General features: G+C 41.0%; 1 protein-coding gene across 1 annotated transcript in view; it reads left to right on the top strand.

Moving 5' to 3' along the window:
- Positions 1 to 16816: 16816 nt before the first annotated feature.
- EML4 (EMAP like 4) overlaps positions 16817 to 17845 on the top strand; it is a gene marked incomplete at both ends in the record, with an annotated part of 92232 nt that continues 91203 nt past the window's right edge. The window contains one exon of the mRNA XM_080342630.1: positions 16817 to 16883. Within this exon, the coding sequence (XP_080198756.1) occupies positions 16817 to 16883 (67 nt within the window). The remainder of the gene's footprint in view (positions 16884 to 17845) is intronic.

Here is a 17845-nt window from a genome sequence, read left to right as displayed (position 1 = left end):
GTGGCTTCTGATTGCTTGAGCATTGGTCATCTCTCTGTCTGACAGCCTCCCTGTTGACCTGTGACTGACAATGACTGGTGACCAAAGGACTCCTTCAGCTGTCATGTCCCTGCATTGCTAGCATTTATGTATTAAAAAAAAAAAAAAAATTAAAACAAACAAATATATATGTTTTCTAGGAGTTTACACTTTTCATGGGCAGTGTATATGGGGTTATCTATGGACCACAGTCTGTGTTCAGGTGTAAATCTCTGTAGAATCCCAGTTGCTCTCCAAAGTGACCATTGCCAAAAATCCATTATGTTTCAACTGTTATTTATTTCTTAATAATTTAATTGGTATGTAGTGCTTCCTCATTCTTTTATATATCTCTACATCTATTTATATATCTTTACATCTATTTATATATATCCATCTTGACTGTCTTGCAGCCCTGGGTGCCTGTGTTGAGGTTGCCGTTGATGTGTAGAGGATCGATGTTGCCCAAGTGCTGCACAGCAGCCGGCTCTGTGTTCCGCATTCAGCCTGATCCTCCTTGGCAGTCAAACATCGCAAGCTGAGCTCTCAAACTCGCCGATACGGTCAATTGCTCAGTCTTTCTACACTAGTCAGTTTTGACAGATGGATGAATCCGGTGATGAAGATTGTCTGTGTTAATACTTCTCTTTCTTTATTTTTTTTTTCTCCTCCCCCATTGACTATCCTACCCTGCAATTTTAGCCTTTGTGTAAGTATTGGCTATCTCTCAAAGTTACGTTTCTCTTCATCTACATCTTGTATTTCATAATGTGGCAGTGGCTCGTCTTTTGCAAGACTAATGCTTTTTCTTTTGAATCTCTTAATTGCCTGCCATGGCAGGACACTCCAGTGCTAGTGTTGTCATCTTAATGTGGAAAACAATTCATCATGCAAGAGAAATGTGTGGCTGAATTATTTTTTGTGTGTGTATAAAAAACTTTTCTGCAGGAGACTATTACTTTAGGACCAAAGACTGCGTGGGAGAGCTAAAATTGCTGGAAACATGTTTATAGGGGAAATTCTGGTAGTTTTTTAACTGCCATACAAGAAATGTGGCTGTCTAAAACCAAGAATGATTCTTTTTCCAGACATCATCTCTTTACCTTTAATTGCAATTTTAGGATATGAGAAAGTTTAGGAGTGGAAGGACTCATAAAATGGCTAATCACATCAATAATTGACTCAGATTTTTTTCTAATTACATGTGCACAATAATGCATCGGCTTGAAGGTGCACGTACTGTATATGCAATTGTTTGTGTCTCTCTCTCCGAAAGTGGGGTGATAGATGATAATCATGCTGTGAATTTGCATAAACTTCGAATGGTTAAATTTACTTGTACGTGTGGATCTGATATATATTTTGGTATACTGTTTCTGAATGCTACCTTCGCTGAATTGCCCAGACCCTCTTGTGGGTTTTTGTGGCTTTGTTCTGTGTGTGTGTGTGTGTGTGTGTGTTTTCTTTTTTCCCTTTTGTCTTGCCTTTTTCCCCTCTTGTTGTTGTTTAATAAGCTTTACTTAGGCTCTAGAAGGGGAAGACATCATGAGGTCTGTTGGTTGTGTGTCTGTAGATCTGAGTGTGCAGAGTGTGAGTTTTTTTGTTTTCTTTGTTTTTCTGAGTTAATGGTGAGCAGAGATGGGCAGAGGGAAAGCATTAGCAAGTTGCGATGTCTGGTAGGGTTTGATTACATTTGAAATAACTAGTTGTGATTTATGTTGTTTAGTTCTCAATGAGGAAGTGGGACACATCCTGCCTAACAACTTAGTTTAATGCTCTATGATTTATCTTTACGTCATGTGCAATAATATTGTTCAGATTATTTTCTATGTGAAAAATGTTCGGTATTATCAACTGTTGAGACTTCTGCCTAATACTGTTTGTGCTGGGGGACAATTCCAGTCTTAATTCTTCTCTGTAGACAATTCTGGTCAAGTACCCCCAGGCATATTGTTGTTTTAATATTAATGCCATCAGATACAGGGAAGGATGCTGAGAGATTCAGAAGGGGCAGGGCAAGACAAGGTCTCTGTTACTCTTTCTAGAGATCTACAGTTAATGTAATCTCCCGTTGACCAGTGACTCGTACCAGAAAAAGGATCTCAACACTTCTGAACCAGAAACAACTCATTTATATATATCATTTTGTCATCTTACTTAGCACAGTACTGCCTTCCTCTCCTTTATGGTCACTGAGCAGTTGCAGCACCTGTTAAAACGCAATTGCATTTTACAGTCAGCATGTTCTGCCTTGGTGTGAGGCTTGTTCTTTACGCACCCTGAGTGAGCTGCTCTGGGGGGCCAGGCAGGTACGTGGCTCTGCGGGTCACAGGTGCATCCATCCATACATATGCAAATTGGACTTGCAAGCTGTTTTAAACTAGACCTGGGCTTAAGTTGGGTTTAGGTGCTCCTGAGCTGGCAGGACACATTTCTCAGTGTTCGTGTCGGTCATTGTCCATCCAGCCATCTGCCCCAGTGAGGGCTCCCTCATCTGTCACAGCACGAGGCTGGTTGTGCAGTGAACTTCTTTAAGACATCAGCAGGTTGTTTTTAAGACAAGTTCGTGGAGATCTAGGAACTATTCTAGCCAAGTCTTTGTCAAGGAAGGGAGCCTTTAGTCTTTATTTGGGGAAGTGCAAATGTTATTGAGTGTTGAGGTCTGTTATTTGCCGCTTGACAAAAGAAGGGTCAGTGCCAGGTCTTTCAACTCTGCATTTAAGCTAGGGAGAAGGACAAAACCCAGGAAATAGACATTCAAAATAAATCTTGTTAACGTTTGCTAATCCAGGTGTAAGTTTCATTTTTATCAAAGCCCTTTTGGGAGTGCAGTGTAAATGCTAACTCTCTTTTCTCTGCCTGTCCTCGTGATGCTTGAGGGAGCTGGAATTGTGTATGTTATGAGAAATGCTGGACTAAAGCAATATGCCTCTAAACCAGAAATACTAAGAGACTTTTATTAGATTGAGAAGTAAAAAGTATCCATTCAAAAGATGTGTAAGCACCTCTTTCAGTGTCACAGGAGTTTCAGGACAGTTCCTGTTATCAATAATTTATGCTTTAAATAGGCAAGAAAAAAAAGAGCTAAAAGGAAATATTTAAAGGAAATGAAGCTGTTTTATTGGCTCTGTGTTCTCCCCTCATGGCCAGTGTCGCCCATATATTATTTCCTGCTTGGTGCTTCATGTCAAACATGCCCATTTTAACAGTTCTCTTCCCAGAGCTGTGGAGTTACAACCTTTGTGCATGTTGACAAAGAGGAGCAAGGGTTTTTTGTGTCATGATTTAAAGGCAATTTGGAGGAATTTGGAAATGGAGACAGACCCTTTGTGTGAGTGCTGCTGGAACTTCATGGTGTCTGGGTCAGTGGTGCTCCCAGGGAACTGTCATTGCTCAGGAGAGGCTGTGTGGCTGGTGTGTGTCATGTCTGTCACCGAGATGCAAGCAGTTCCCGTCTTGCATTCGCTAGAAAAGCATCACAGCCAAGAGTTCACCTTAGGAAGGGCCTTGTTCAGCTCAAGGTTTGGGCAACAAAATACTGTCTGAAGTAGGAAAATCCATCTTATCGCTAGGAGAGTACAGGAGGGTTTGTGGCGTGATCTGTGTATGTGTGGCTTGTGTTTGGGTTTTTACTTTGCCTACCTGGAATCTTGTTGCATACCTCTGAATTGCTGGAGATGGCTTATAAATTGCTACTTTGCTGGATTTTATAGTGGATCAGAAATTTGATTGTTTCCTTAATACCGAAAAATGAAGAGTTTGTTTTCATCGATATGCTTTACTGCTTTGTTTTCACAATCTACAAAGGCATTATAAAATCCTAAGGGACATGAAATTTTGACATGCACCTAGAAGAATTAATAGAAGCAAAAAAATATACAGTCTTGCCTGATTTAAACTGAAACATGAGGAATTTTGCACTGATAATTCAGACATGTGGATTTGCTGTTAATATACAGCCCCACCTGGCTGCGCTGGGAATAATCCAGCAATGTCAGAAATGCCTGCAGTGGGATATGTAGTTATTATTTTAGGAACTCGAAATTGTGTTAATCTGTGGGAAGGTTAGAAAAGCAAACTCATAATTCTTCCTTATCAGTTATGTGTTTTGAAATTACTTTGGGAATGTACCTACCCATATATAAGACCACGGGTTATTGTGCAGAATGGCACACACTTCAGTCCTTTCTGATACAGCCACTCGCAATTCAGATAGGTTAAGCAGAAAAGATTTTTAAAGGCTCTCTGCTTAATGCTCCAATGCAATTAAATCCTGGCTTTGTTTGCAGAAGATACGATCAGCATGCATTGGAACAATTGATGTGACTCGTAAAAATAAGAGGCTTTGTTCATTTTTGTTGTGAATGTTCAAGTAAGCCACACTGAAGTGAGTTTGCCAAGAGCTGTGTATTCAGGGGCTGAACTCCAGCAATCCTCCTGCTAGAGGAGGCCTTGTATAGCTCCTGGTGTGGGCTTTTTCACATCATCAGCTCTATTGCTAAGGGGTATGGTTTTGTTGTGAATGTTTCAGAAGTTTGGTTTTCTTTAAAGCCACTCTTGATGAAGCTATGAAGTATGTGGAAGAGGATTTCTGTGTTTGTTTAATAAAGCTGGGAAGTTAGCAGTCCTCAAAGTTGCAAAAGGAAAAAGTATGAAAATCAGACATCTCGGGCGTGCAGTGTTAAAGATAATAAAAATACCCTGAATTAACACAAGATCGCAAAAAAAATTGCCCCCGTTCAAATAAATTCAACGTTCTGAGGCTGGCCTTGTATTTAAGATCTGTTTCATAAATTATAAAAACTTGGATGTGGCAGATACCTGTTGTATAACATATGGTTTAAACAAACATATTTAATTTAAACTGACACTGTTTATAGCTGCTCTGTTGAAGCTGCTATCTCACTGAGCAGATCCTGCTATCGAGTGGCTATGCCCAGCAGCCAGCCTCGCTCACCTATGGAGGGCTTCACTCTGCTCCAGCCACCCCATATACTGAAAAGTACTTCTGCAATTGTAGAAGAAACTCCCATCCCTCCCACCAGCCAGGAGGCTGATATTCGTCCCCTCCCCATTCTCTGGAAGCATCAGGTCATTTCAATAGCAAATCCAGAGTACTCGACATGTCAGTGTTTTATCTTAGCCGTGTTCAGTTCAGTCGAACTTGAAATATTGACTCTCCTCTGTACCTTTTGAATGTTTTGTGAAGCCAGATGAACACTCTGAGTTAGTTAGTGTTTTGTGTAGGATAGTGCACTGTCTTGCTTATGCTGCTTAGGTTACATCGTAAAGAAACCCAAAGCAATGGAACATTTAAAAAAAAAAAAAAAATTGAAAAGCGGAATGCCTTGGTTGGGGGGTTAGTTTATATTATGCCATAACATGAGGGGTGGTATCTACAACAGTACTAGGGCAGCAACCTATAGATGGAAAAGATCACTTTCTATTATTAACTACAAAGATACTTATTTTTTTGGACTTCAGTTATACCATCTTACTTTTTCTAGTTAAGATAGAGCTAAAACATAAATGAGCAATCAGTGACATTTTCTTTCTAAGGAAAATGTCTCTGATAGTATAACTAGTATTTCACATTTTAATAACAAATTAATCATGTGGACCAATATACACGTTTACAGTCTCTTAGAAGGCAAAACTGTCCTTAACATATTACTATATCACATAAAACAATATTAGCATGTAGACTCACCCAGCATTCTCTTATACATTAGTAGAATTCATCAGATGAAGAAGCAAGTGAGTAGAACTGTGCTGGTTATACTTCATGGAGTATTGCAAAGCATTTTTTTCTATGGAATTCTATTAAGTCGGCATTTTTTTCATAGTTATTAATTGATTAAACATTTTTATTTTCCAGCAAAACAAGTATGAGAAATCCAAGTACGTGAATAATTTGCAAAAGCAATTTTTTTAGCTGATGAAGTAATAATATTGATTTCTATTCTTTTTACAAAACTAGCTCTGATAATTAATTGGAACATGATGCTATAAAAGAAGGAATCCAAATATCATACAATATTTACTATAGCCCAAGTTGTCCAAATGCTGTTTAGGTATAGTTTTATTAAAATGTTGTTTTTCAAGAGACATCTGTATTTATGAGTATGCCTTGTTTTAATAACTTGTTGGAGTTGCCATGTTATGTTAAATTGTACATAATAAGGGGTATCATCCTCTTGAGGTGAGTCCCAGTCCCCTTTTCAGTCAGCTGGAGTTTCTCATGGATTTTCGGCCAGCCCAGCACCTCATTGAGAGCATGGTCTGTGTTCAGAGCTGTGTCCCCTTCACCCAGTGCCACAGCTGCTGGGCAAACTCCTTCCTGCAAAATTGTGCAGCAGGATCTAAAAATTTCTTACCAAATCAGATCTTCCAAAGGTGAATCTAGTTTAAACAGCTAATTTGCTAATGATCTAAACCAAACTCCTGACTCAAGAGGTTCGTGCCAAGAGTGGGTTATTTCCACTCTAATTCTTCTACTGGGAAGTGGTACCTTGAAAGCAGTTCTCTGCAAGCGTTTTCTGATGTGTTTTCAGGGATGTCTAGCTTCATTCCTGTGGCTGGTACATCACTCCATCCTGTCTGTAGGAGGGTGGGCCTGTGCTGAAAAGCCATCAAACCTTCCCCACCTGCATCAAGGTGCTCCACGCCATGTATACGTGTGTGTGTGATACAGACAGCCCAAGGTGTTGCTTTGAGTTTGAAAATCAGTAAGGTGTTCTTGTAGAGTGGGAGACTTTGCTAATCAACACATAAAAAAAAATATTACTACTACATATTCAAGCAGCTTTTATTTTTAAAGAAAATAAACATCCAAGTTTTATGGAGATCAGATTCTTATCACATGTTGATGTTGACACATGATGCCCATGCTGGGGGTCTCATTTGCAGTCTGCCTCCAGACCTTTTTGTGTGGTCCTTGGGGTGGGCTATTAAGATATGTTTGCAAATTCAGTTTAATTTTGCTAGTTTGTTCCTACCAATGTATATCCTGCCTAAGGATGGCAAATGATTTTTTAAATGAGAAAAGGAAGGGGACAATACAAATAAGCCGTGTTCTCTCACGTCGATTTTAATGCCACAGACCTGATTTCATCAGTGGAGACAGAAAACAGCAAGATGCTTCCTCCAAATTGTTTAATTTAATACTCTCCACTTCTCTCCACCTCCCTCCAACGCACGTATCCTTCATGGGTTTTGAGGATAGTGCAAGAACAACCTGATTTCCTCTGATTGCAGGTATGCTTTAAAACCTATAATTTGCCTTAATGGAAGGTTACACTGACCGCTTGATAGCAATGAAGCAGATAAAATCGGTTGCCTGATTATCCATCAAATGGGTTAATCATGAAATTAACTACTCCTTCTTGAGTGAAGCAAGATGAGTGATTCGAATCTGCCAGGAAACTAACAAAGGAAAATACTGAGGTATTTTCTCTGTTAAGAAAATCTTGGAATGTATGGAGTATAGTAATTTGCAACCCATAACTGTGCTCTCCTGACTTTGTTTTAAAGGGGTTCGGCGGTGAGCTGCTCCTTGTGAGCCACCTTTTTAGGGTGATAGACACTTTTCAACAAGGAGGTATATAGTGTCAGGAAAAAAATGCAAAGCAGTTATTTCGAGGATTCCTTTTGAAATACAAATGTGTTCATGTTATAATGTAAACATCCTAGCTATTCAAGTGTAGAAAAGCTGCACAGGTGACTCGCAGCAATTTATTAATTCCTGATTGCTGTAATATAATTTTACACTTTATTTTCCTGTGGGGTGGCAGAACATAGAACAATTTGACAGAAAAGTGAAAACCTGTATTTTTGGTTGGATGGTGCCTCTAAGGTTGCTTCACATCTGTTACCTTGTCAACTGAATGCATCCTCAAATGATGCTTAAAGGAACACACGACATTTCTTAGATATTTTAGCCTGTCTTCTCATTGCTGCGTAATACCATTCCTTTAATTCTGGTGTTCCGCAATATAATTTGGTAGTATGTGCTTTCCTGTAGAAGGATTTTCCTTTATGTTGAAAATATTAAAAACACATTCATGCTGTAAATACAGCCAATGGAGAAATATAATAAAATGTCCAGCATTACAGGTTCGTTACTTGCAAGTAGATGTTGCTGCAGGCCCTGTTAGGGTAGTAAGTCTGTAGCACTTGGTTGAAGGAAATAGCTGAGCCTTCCTGTTTATAGAAGTAGCAGGCAAAACATTTCTACTAAATAAAACACTGAAAATGTAATTTTGTCCATTGCTCAGTGTCCTGTAAGCTCCTGTGTTGACTACAAACTTATTGATGTATAAACCACCATTACAGTTTGTGTTTTGAAGCTTTGTTTTGACAAAAAACTTTTTCAAACAATGAAATTCTTTTGGCTTGTGGATAGTAAAAGGAAGAATGTGGAGGTTTGGGGGCTTGTATACTGGACTGAGTATTTCAGTGGTCAGATGTGACCTATGGTATACATGATTTAAAAAAACATCTTTTATTAACTAATTTAGAGTACTTTACTAATGCTTGGACATCTTTTGTGTCTCAAGACTGTCTTGAGATCAAGTCTCACTTTAAAAATTTGAAATACAAAAGAAAAACATAGAGTGTAAACATAATGATGCTTTATTATGTCCATGACTTAAAAGCTGTGTAGCCATGTGCAGTTACAATTCCGTGATCCTCCATTTGGCTTTGTAGAGTGCTTTAAACATCATAGAATCTGATATTAGAAAAAGTGTCTACAGTCCATTTCACAGAGAAGACAGAATTCAAATCGAAGTTGTATGTTGAAGTCATCTGTAGGTTAGAACTTCATGTTAAAAATAAACACTCAAAAAAAGTCTCAAAAACTTGGATTAAAAAAAAAAAAAATCTATGTGTAAATTCACTTGTCAAGTTTCTGTCTAAAAATCCTGTGATAGTATTGTGCTTGTATCAGTCTTGATTTGTGTAAACTTGCACATAAGCAGCTAGTTACATGAAGCCTACTGACTTCATGGATTGGGGATACCCTCTTGTATTAACAGAAATACAAATGCTGCCATAGTCAGTATTTCAACAAACAGGTGGGCATGGGGGAATAGTTTTTATTCTTTTAGTTTTTTTCCTGTGCATATATATACAGATGATTGCTTATCCTATACTCTAGGGAGCTTAGAGCAGTCAGTACTGTTGCCTCTTCTGCCAGTGAAGAAGTTGCTTTTAATTGTAGTCCCATCACCCCTCGTATTTTATTCACTTAGATCATGGACTTGTATCCTTCTTGAAGAACAGATAGGTAAACTCTTCATTTGAGGCTTGGTTAAATTAATGTTAAAGTCACAGCTTCAGTACGTTTTGGATTTTTCTCGTTTTCCAGCTCTTATTACTTGAAGATTACGTGGTAGATCTGGAATACAGAAGCTTCTTGTGGTGAAGTAAGGCCATAGCGAGTTTTATCATGTATTGCCGTAACTATCCCCCCCTCCCGGGGCCGGTGGTTTTGCAGTGTATGAAAATGCCTCTTACGTAATACGATACCATCAAATTCCTGCCGCTTCTGACCTTTAGTGGATCTCTGAAGCTTTGGTAAGCTGCATTCTTGGAAAATACAACTGCATTTTTTAAAGCCAGCAAGGACCTTCTCCACTTTTCTTGTGTGGTGCTTTTCCCCATAGAATGGTGTTTCCTTGTCTATGCCACAGCTGTTTAATTTGTCAATTCAGTCAGACCTACCACTGCACACCAAAGTTTCCCTTCTCTCTAATTAGCCTGTCTGTTCTTTGCTTTGACCTTTAGCTGTCATAACAGGATTGATGATCCAGAGGAAGAAATTATTTTCCCTGACCTATAGAGGGTTGTTTGTTTTTTTTTTTTTTCTGGCAATATAAACACACGTTTCTGTAGTCAAAAGTTGACCTTGGTCTTGACTTGTGAAAGAACTACCAGATAAAATGGTGGGTTGCTTGTTGTCTCATACTGTCCTTTATTTTTTCTCCAAAAAGGCTGGCAAAGGTATCAGTTGTGTCAGTTTTTTGTAACATTACTATTCCTACAGGAAGAATAAATTGTAAATCAATGCCTAATTTTGTGTCAATAATGTTATTCAGCGTTTCAGGTAAGCGCAAATTCTAGTCTGGCAGATCTCATTTGTTGACTTAGTTGAAAGGTCTCTTTTAACCTCTGTCTGTGAACCAAACTGTTTCCTTCTAATGACAATTTTTTATCAAACAATTCATGGAAATAGTATGGCTTGTTTTCCCTATTTTATATTCACCAAGTTTTAAAGTAAAACTGAAATATAATACTGAGAATGCTACTGAAAAAGAAGAGACATAAACAGGAGTTTCCATATCTGTCTTTTTTAAAAACAATATATTTTTAAAAACAATATATATCTTTTATGTTCTTCTAACAGCATAGGTCATAGGCCCTGCCTGAGAATTTTGCAACAGTTCAATCCTATATTTGTAAATAAACCATGATGTTTATTATTGTGACCCATTTTATTGAGAGTACGAAATATGCTGTCAACTAAATTTAAAGGAGCAGCACAGGTAAAACTGTCTCTACAGATTCTCTTTAAACCACTTTGTTTAGTAGGCTGCGCCATCAGAAGGGTAATTAATTTATGGACTGTACAGCTGTTATACATAATATGTCAAAACTGCGTGGCTATAAATGATCTTTTGATAAGGTCAAACTCTGAAGTGTTGTAACAGTTTAAGGTCTGACACCTACATCACATTTGCGTGTACTAGATAATACCTTAATCACAGATATTGTTTGTGCTATGTGGTCACAAATGGAGATGATCACCCCACCCCTCAGGTGGAAGATTTGGTTTCTGCTGATGTACAGGAAAGTCCGGAAGCCGAAAGGTGTTCCGAACCAGACTGGCGTCTGTGGTTTTTCTGCCTCATTTACGTGCCGTACCAAGATGCGTGGTTACATCTGAGCCACCCTCTGGGATGCATTTCCCATCCCTTTCTGCTGCCCACAGAGCAGCTTTCTGTGCACAGCAAGGATTGTGTCCCCCCAACGCGCTGATGAGCCGGTCAGCAGCTGTGCCAGCCTTCCGTGCACCCACAGATCTCCTGCTGGACATCCTCAGTACCGACTCGTTTTGGGTGAAGAATGTGTGAAGGGTGGTGTCTTTGTAAAGGCTTTTCCACTTCCTCCACATCTCAGAGTGGTTAGGAAAGGAGAAACTCTCTGGTCTCTATTGTAACTGGTGGACTCTCCAATTTTGTTTGGTTCTTTTACACTTCATTTAGTTTGTTTTTACTGCTTATAACAGTAGTAAAAACAGTCAACATTGCAGCAATATCTTAGTGGAAACAGCCACTGAGAGAACACGGAGAGATGTTTTAATATGCATGACTGGCTTTTTTTTTTTTTAAAGAATACACAGCTCTTAAGCAGTGTTAATGTTGCTAGAAGTACATACTTTTTGAAAGTGCTTTGTTAGAAAACACATTTGCAGTTGGCCGCTCCCCCACTGTTTCACCACTTTTGTATGGCAAATGCAACATTTTTCTTTGTCGGCATGAACTAAATGATTAGACAGCAGTCACTTAACTAAAGCTAGTTCATAACCGTAGCTTTGGTGTGATCTAAGACTACCAGTTAGTCGTCTTTGTTAAGAGTCAAACTTTGCTGATTGCTTTCAGAAAATGGAGTGTTTCCTATTTGACAACCTTGTGTAATTTACCTGTAGCTTTAAAAATATCTCTTATGCAAAACTTGTGTGTTTGAAGCTGCATAGGTTCTTGACCAGAAGTGAAACTGTGATTTTTATTTTTATTTTTTTTTTTTTTCCTCAACAAAAATACAGGCTGCACCTAACAGGGGTGCTGCTGTTTAGATTCTGAGTTTTCTTGGAGGGGGGGTGTCATGTTTTCATGGGCCACCATGTAGGACGTGTGGTCTAGAACATATGCCCACATGAAAATTTGCAGGAGAAACCTTTTTGTGGCTGTGTTTTATATTTGATACATTTTCATCTTGTTTGCTGGGTGTTTCCGTATTGCATTTGATGGGTAGGCAGGAAAGCAGCTGCAAGCAGTCTGCTGTGCAAGTGCTCCAAGCAGGCAGCGGAAGGCACGCTACAGCTGTGGTTTGATGTTGTGCTCAGTGAAACACCAGCCTTAAACATTTGCCACCCTTCCTACTCTCCACATCAGCCTGCTGCCACCTCTGTTGTGTCTGTGCAGTTGCCTCTGCAAACAGGAGCAAGCTGCAGATGCAGCAGAAAACCCACCTGACGAAAACAGACATTTAGGGAGTTATTCTTAAAATATTCATGTGCATGTGGAAGGCTTTATATTAGTTGTGGGTTTTCTTTTTCAACTTGGGTAATGTGGTTTTAGGAAAAAAAAAAATTCCATGTTCAGATCCTTTTCCCAGGATGACTGACTGTATGGACATGGGTATGGTTTGGTTCTGGAGGACAGCCTCAAGACAGATTTTAAGAACTGATGTACATCTGTTGTTTCTCATGTTTTCTGCATGTTAGCTCTGTTCAAGAAAAATGCCTGTGGGATGAAGCACCTCAGTTTAGAGTTTGGGAGGGGTGATAAGAAGGGAATGGCCTCCGCACTGCTGTGTGCTCTCTGCCACGTACTGCCCTGGCACTGCTCGCTCAGGGACTTCACTCTCATCTCTATCAGTTCTTGTTTCATGCAGATTTCTGGCAGTGAAGGGTAGTTTACAAGTGTAGCTGTTTCACAATCACCTATAGTCATCCACAGGCAAAGCTGCTGTTAATAGGCACAGTTCCCAATGCCCTTTGCAGTGGGTGCTGCCACCTCCCTGCTGCAGCAACATGGTTCATTGTGCCACACACCACATGACTGGCCTGGTGAGCTTTCCTGTTTTGGTGTTGATGGGTTAGTTTTCATATTGTTCAGTCTCCTGGTGTGCTGTCCTGTGCAGCCCTGTGGGTCGTTGTGCCCATGGCAAGGGCAGGCTGAGGGTGGGAAGGATGCAGGAGAAGGGCAGACATGCTTATTTTAGCAGTAGTGCTGCCATGTGCCAACTGTAAGTGACCTTAATCATAGCCAAAGGTCCTGCCTTCCGTCACTCTTGGTATTCATACTTCAGAGAATGGGACTTTAATAGGTTTTATTCCAGTGCCAGCACCTGTAGTGAAGAGGAGGAGTGAGCAGAGGCTGCTGCATCCTGCAGGCGTTAATGAGAGCGCTGGATCCTGCATGGCTGTTCTTGTCCTTCATCGCTTACTAACCTCCATACACTTCTCAAGTCCAGCTAGAAACAGGCCTGATGTAATGAGCATCCTTAACTGTAGTGTGTGTTTTAAAACTGTGCTTAATTATTTTTGTCTCATTCAATGAGATGCTTTTGATCTGTTGTGCTAGTTAGGTGACTGCAGATAAAATATGGTTTTAAAACCAGTCTGTTGAATTTAGAAAGGATTATTTATTTTTTTTTCCTATGGAAAAATGAATAAAAGGCTTCAAGTCTTTAGGAATTGTGTAGTTATTAAAGAAATAATTGTTATTCTCTCTTTTCCATGGAGCAAAGGTAATACTGGAACAGAGATGTATGCAGGTGTTGAAAGGCAATCCTGTTTGGTCGTGAGGTTAATTGCCAACTGAAACATTGCTGCAGTTTCTTTTCAGAAAGAACAAAGCAAAATAATTGAAACACTGTTTGCCAGTGGAAACGTAATTAGTTTTATACATATGGAGAAACAGAATTAACCAGTGCTGCCCTCTTGCAGGTCAACAGCAAGAGAGTCATTAAACTAGTCTCAGTACAGTTATCACTTTATATGGTGTAGGTACAGTTATAGCTACGGGTTTTCTGAAGCGAAGGTAGGTAGGGAGTTTCAAGTAATCCTTTGAAAGGAAGATAAGGTGATTGCCTCATGCAGCAGTTCTTCAATCTGCGATCCCTTAAATTTGAAGACTATGAAGAGATCTTCATTCTGTGGAAACAGGCTTAGACTTTTTCCACATTTCATGCAACTGCAGGTTATTTTCTTGGCAACAGGATCACTTGCCAAGGAAATTCAATAATCTTCTTCTTTATTTTTTAATACTAAAGTTGTCCTGTGGAGAAGGTGTCTGTTCTGCAGTCTTTGCAGCTGGGGATGTGGTGGCTTTGGCAGGGACACTCGCAGTTCCCTTGGCTGTGTCTGGGTCACCAGAAGGCAATGGTTGGGGTGTGGGGCAGGGGCACCCGATTCTTCTTCCTCTTCATGTGAAAGTGATGACTCCAAGGAGTTCAGGCCTTTCTTTGGCTCTCTTCAAAAGCTCAAGGAATCCTTTGTTCCCACCTCTGAAGAAAATGTGGGTTGGGGTGTTTTTTGGTGTGTGAAAACTTGAAGTATGCCTAAAATGATTCCTTTCATAGGTTCGTAATCTGATGCTGCTGTGGTCTTTGAGCCATCCTCTGTTGTTACCAGATGTGTAATGTTCCGAAGTATCTGTATGTTGGGGACAAACAAGCAAAAAAAACGAATTCGTACTTGTGCAATGTGCAGGGCTCTACTCTTGATCTTTAATTGGCTTTATTATGTTAGATTGAAGAGGGTTGGTTTTCTCATGGTGTAACATTGTACTTTACACCACTAATATTCTGAGATTTCTTATCTAGGCAAAGATTAGTTTGGCTACATTGTATGTGTTTTGGTTTGGTCTGTGCAGTCTTATTAAATACTTGTTTCATCATTTGTGTTTACCTAAAATAGCTAAGAGTAGTACATCCTCATCCTCCACAGCAGGGAAGAGGAGCCTGAGGTGGTGCAGAAAGCTGCTGAAGATAGTGAGATTGCTTAGAAGAACAGGTATGGAACAGAGCTTGGAGGCTGAAAAATCCTGATGAGGAGTTAAGGGTTTCATGAGAGTTTTAAAGGCAAATCAAGGAATTTTGATCCAAGTTCTCAGCCCAGCAGGGAAGAGGCAGTGCCTGAATTGAGGCTGCTTCTGTCATTTTCAGGGTGAGGTGTATACAGTGGGTCAACTGAAATCTGATTTCAAACTCTAGCATTCAGAAAATTGTTTTGAAGGTGCTCTACATGTGCTTTGCTTCCTTTTGCCTCACCCTGCATGCTCTTGATTTGGCAGGCATTAAGCTCTGTTTAAAATACTGGTGGATTTTTGCCCACAATGGCTTTCAAGGCTTCATAGTTGCATTGGGAAGGATGTTGAGTTCAAAGGGATACCAAAATGCATGTGTGTGTGTGTGTGATGAATAATTCTGTGCATCCAGCCCACCCAAGATAAGACTCAGTGTTTTGTCTTGCAATCAAGATTGTTTAATCTGGTGACATATGCAACATAGTGGTTGGGACAAGTTGGACGCATTAGTTCTTGGTCAATTTGGATGCTAGGGGCTGTGTGTTTGAAGCCCTTGGCTTTAATTAGGGCTTTTGCGTGAGTTGTGTGCCCTTGACTTTTACACTTTTATCATCTTACACCATTCAGTTTCTTAGTCCCTTCTTTCTATTAATCAGGCTAGTTTAGGGAGCTCCTAGAAAATGAAGGTGCTGCTCAAAATATGTAGACTGGTAGTTCTGGGGAAAACATACAAAACCCATTGTGTGCTGTCTTAATTATATGTGGTGTTATGAACCTTCTTTCAACCATTTGGAAGGGTGGAAAAAAGTGCTGCCCCTCCTTCTTTTTGAATGGAGACATGCACTTCCTCTGTGTATTTTTTTTTATTATTTATTTTTTACTATCCTACTGTTGTCTGGAAATCAAAACTTTAATCCAGAGTTATTTAATATGCTTGCAAAGCTTGAAAATAATAAACTATTTGAAGTATGCTAGCGAGAAGAGGCAAAATATATGCAGTACATAGTCATAAATAGTTTTGTTTTGACATTTATCTTGCTGTAGTCGTTCTGCCAATTGGCTTCAGGCACGGCTACCAAAAGTATGAACACATGTTGCATTCATTAGTTCTCATCTGGCTGTGCTTCATCTTGCAAGACAAACGAAATCATGATCATGCTAAATGGATTGTAATGCGTTTGTAATACAAGTTCCCTTCTGCTGACTAGAACGATAGCTTTGCAAAGCTGCTGCTTTTAAGCCACGATATTTTGCTTCGTTTTAATATAATGGATACGAGTACATTGCCAGTGATGTCATTGCTTTTTCCTCTTGAAAGATGTCATATGAAAAATATTCAAATATAATACTAAACAAACAACCACCCTCATCTTCTCCCCCCCCTGTGAACTTACCATGTCATGTTGTGCTTTGACTGACAGTAGATCTTTGGTGTTTCTGACACACAAACATGCTTTGGATCGATAAGGTTTTATCTGAGTTGACCGAGCATAAAAATCCTTTTCATTAGTCATTTGTGGTGGTTTTTTATGCTCAGGCCGAGGGCAAGTGGATTGCTGTTGGCTTTTTATGGTTAATGTCACCATTTTAAAACGGGCCGTAAGTACGATGGCACCGGGGCGGGGGGGGGCTGGCGGGTTGCCAGTGCCGACAGCCCCGATCCCTGCGATTTCGGGTGCCGCGGTGTTTGTGTAGGGTCGCAGCGCCCAGCGCGTGCCTGTGCGGGGGCGTGGCTGACGTGGGAGCTTTAGCCCCGCCCTGCCGCCGAGTGCGCTCCCTCTCCCACCCCCCCAACACCCACCCACCCACCGCTTCTCGTTTTGGCCGGGGCCGCGGGCAGACGCGGCGGGAGCGGCCGCCTCCGGCAGCGCGGTGTGTCCCGGGAGGGTCTCCTCGGAGCCTGCGGCATGGCGGCCGGGCCGGGGCGCGGGGGCTCGCTCTGAGCCCCGGCGGGGAGAGCCGGCCCGGCGTCGGTGGGAGGAATGGAAGACAGCTTGTCCTGCCTGGCTGCAGCCTGCGACCCCTCGGCGCTCGTCGGCTTCTGCACGGGTGAGTACCGCCCGCCCGCTCTGCGCCGTGCGGCTCGCAGGCGCTCCCGAAGAATGACCGCCGGCTCTCTTCGTTCAGCAGTTCCCTTCCCCGGAGGGGAAAAAGGGGAAATCTGTAGAGTAAAGAGCGGGGTAAATATTTATCTGTGCGATTAAGTTAACTCCGCGCACTTATGAAGAGCCGGCAAGGTGTGTTTACTCGGAGCCTGAAGTGTCTCGGTACCGTGCAGCATCCTAACCTTGAGAAGATTTAAAAAAATAAAATTTTGATGTGTGCGTGTAGCGCAGAAAGCATCACGAAGATAGTGACAAAGTTACTACTCGCTGTGCAGGAGGCTCCTGCGAGGGTCGCACCGGGCTCTCCAGTGTGGCCTGTCGGCCGGGGCGGTGAGAGACCCTTTGCAGCCCTCGGGAAAGAGCCGCTTCTGGGTGTCCGGTCTTCCCAGCGCTCGGTTTAACGCTTTACAAAGGAAAAGTAAGAGGAGGGAGCCCGACCGGGACCCCTCAGGCAGGAGGCAGCAGAGGCTCGTTCACTGCAGGTAGTTCTTGACTGTGCTGCAGTTGCGACTCTCTGCCTTGCTGGGCTGTGTGTGCGAAACGTGAATTTGCCTTTCAGAACTAAATTTTTTCTCTTTTTTTTTTTTTTTCTTTCTCCCACTTTACTTTTGCTAGGGACATAGGAAAAATGCAGTATTCCAACACATATTTCCTTTCTTTAAATAGCTGCTCTCAAGCCAGCCTATCTTGAGCGTAAATTGGGTAATTAATTGCAGCGTTGTAGCTGTATCAACCCAAAAGTATGTGAGTTAGGTCTTAAACATACTAAACAAACAAATACCCCCCAGTAACCAAGAGGTAAAATGTATGGCTCCTTTATACGGTGAAGAAGTGTGTTATTGCGAATGAAATAAACGTCACTGAGCAGCTCTTCTTTGTTTGCTGATTCATGCTGTGCAGGTTTGA

The sequence above is a fragment of the Nesoenas mayeri genome (assembly GCF_963082525.1).
Source record: "Nesoenas mayeri genome assembly, chromosome: 3".
Classification (NCBI taxonomy): domain Eukaryota; kingdom Metazoa; phylum Chordata; class Aves; order Columbiformes; family Columbidae; genus Nesoenas; species Nesoenas mayeri.
Note: the sequence above shows the minus strand (reverse complement) of the source record. Positions and strands in the feature narration are given on the sequence as shown.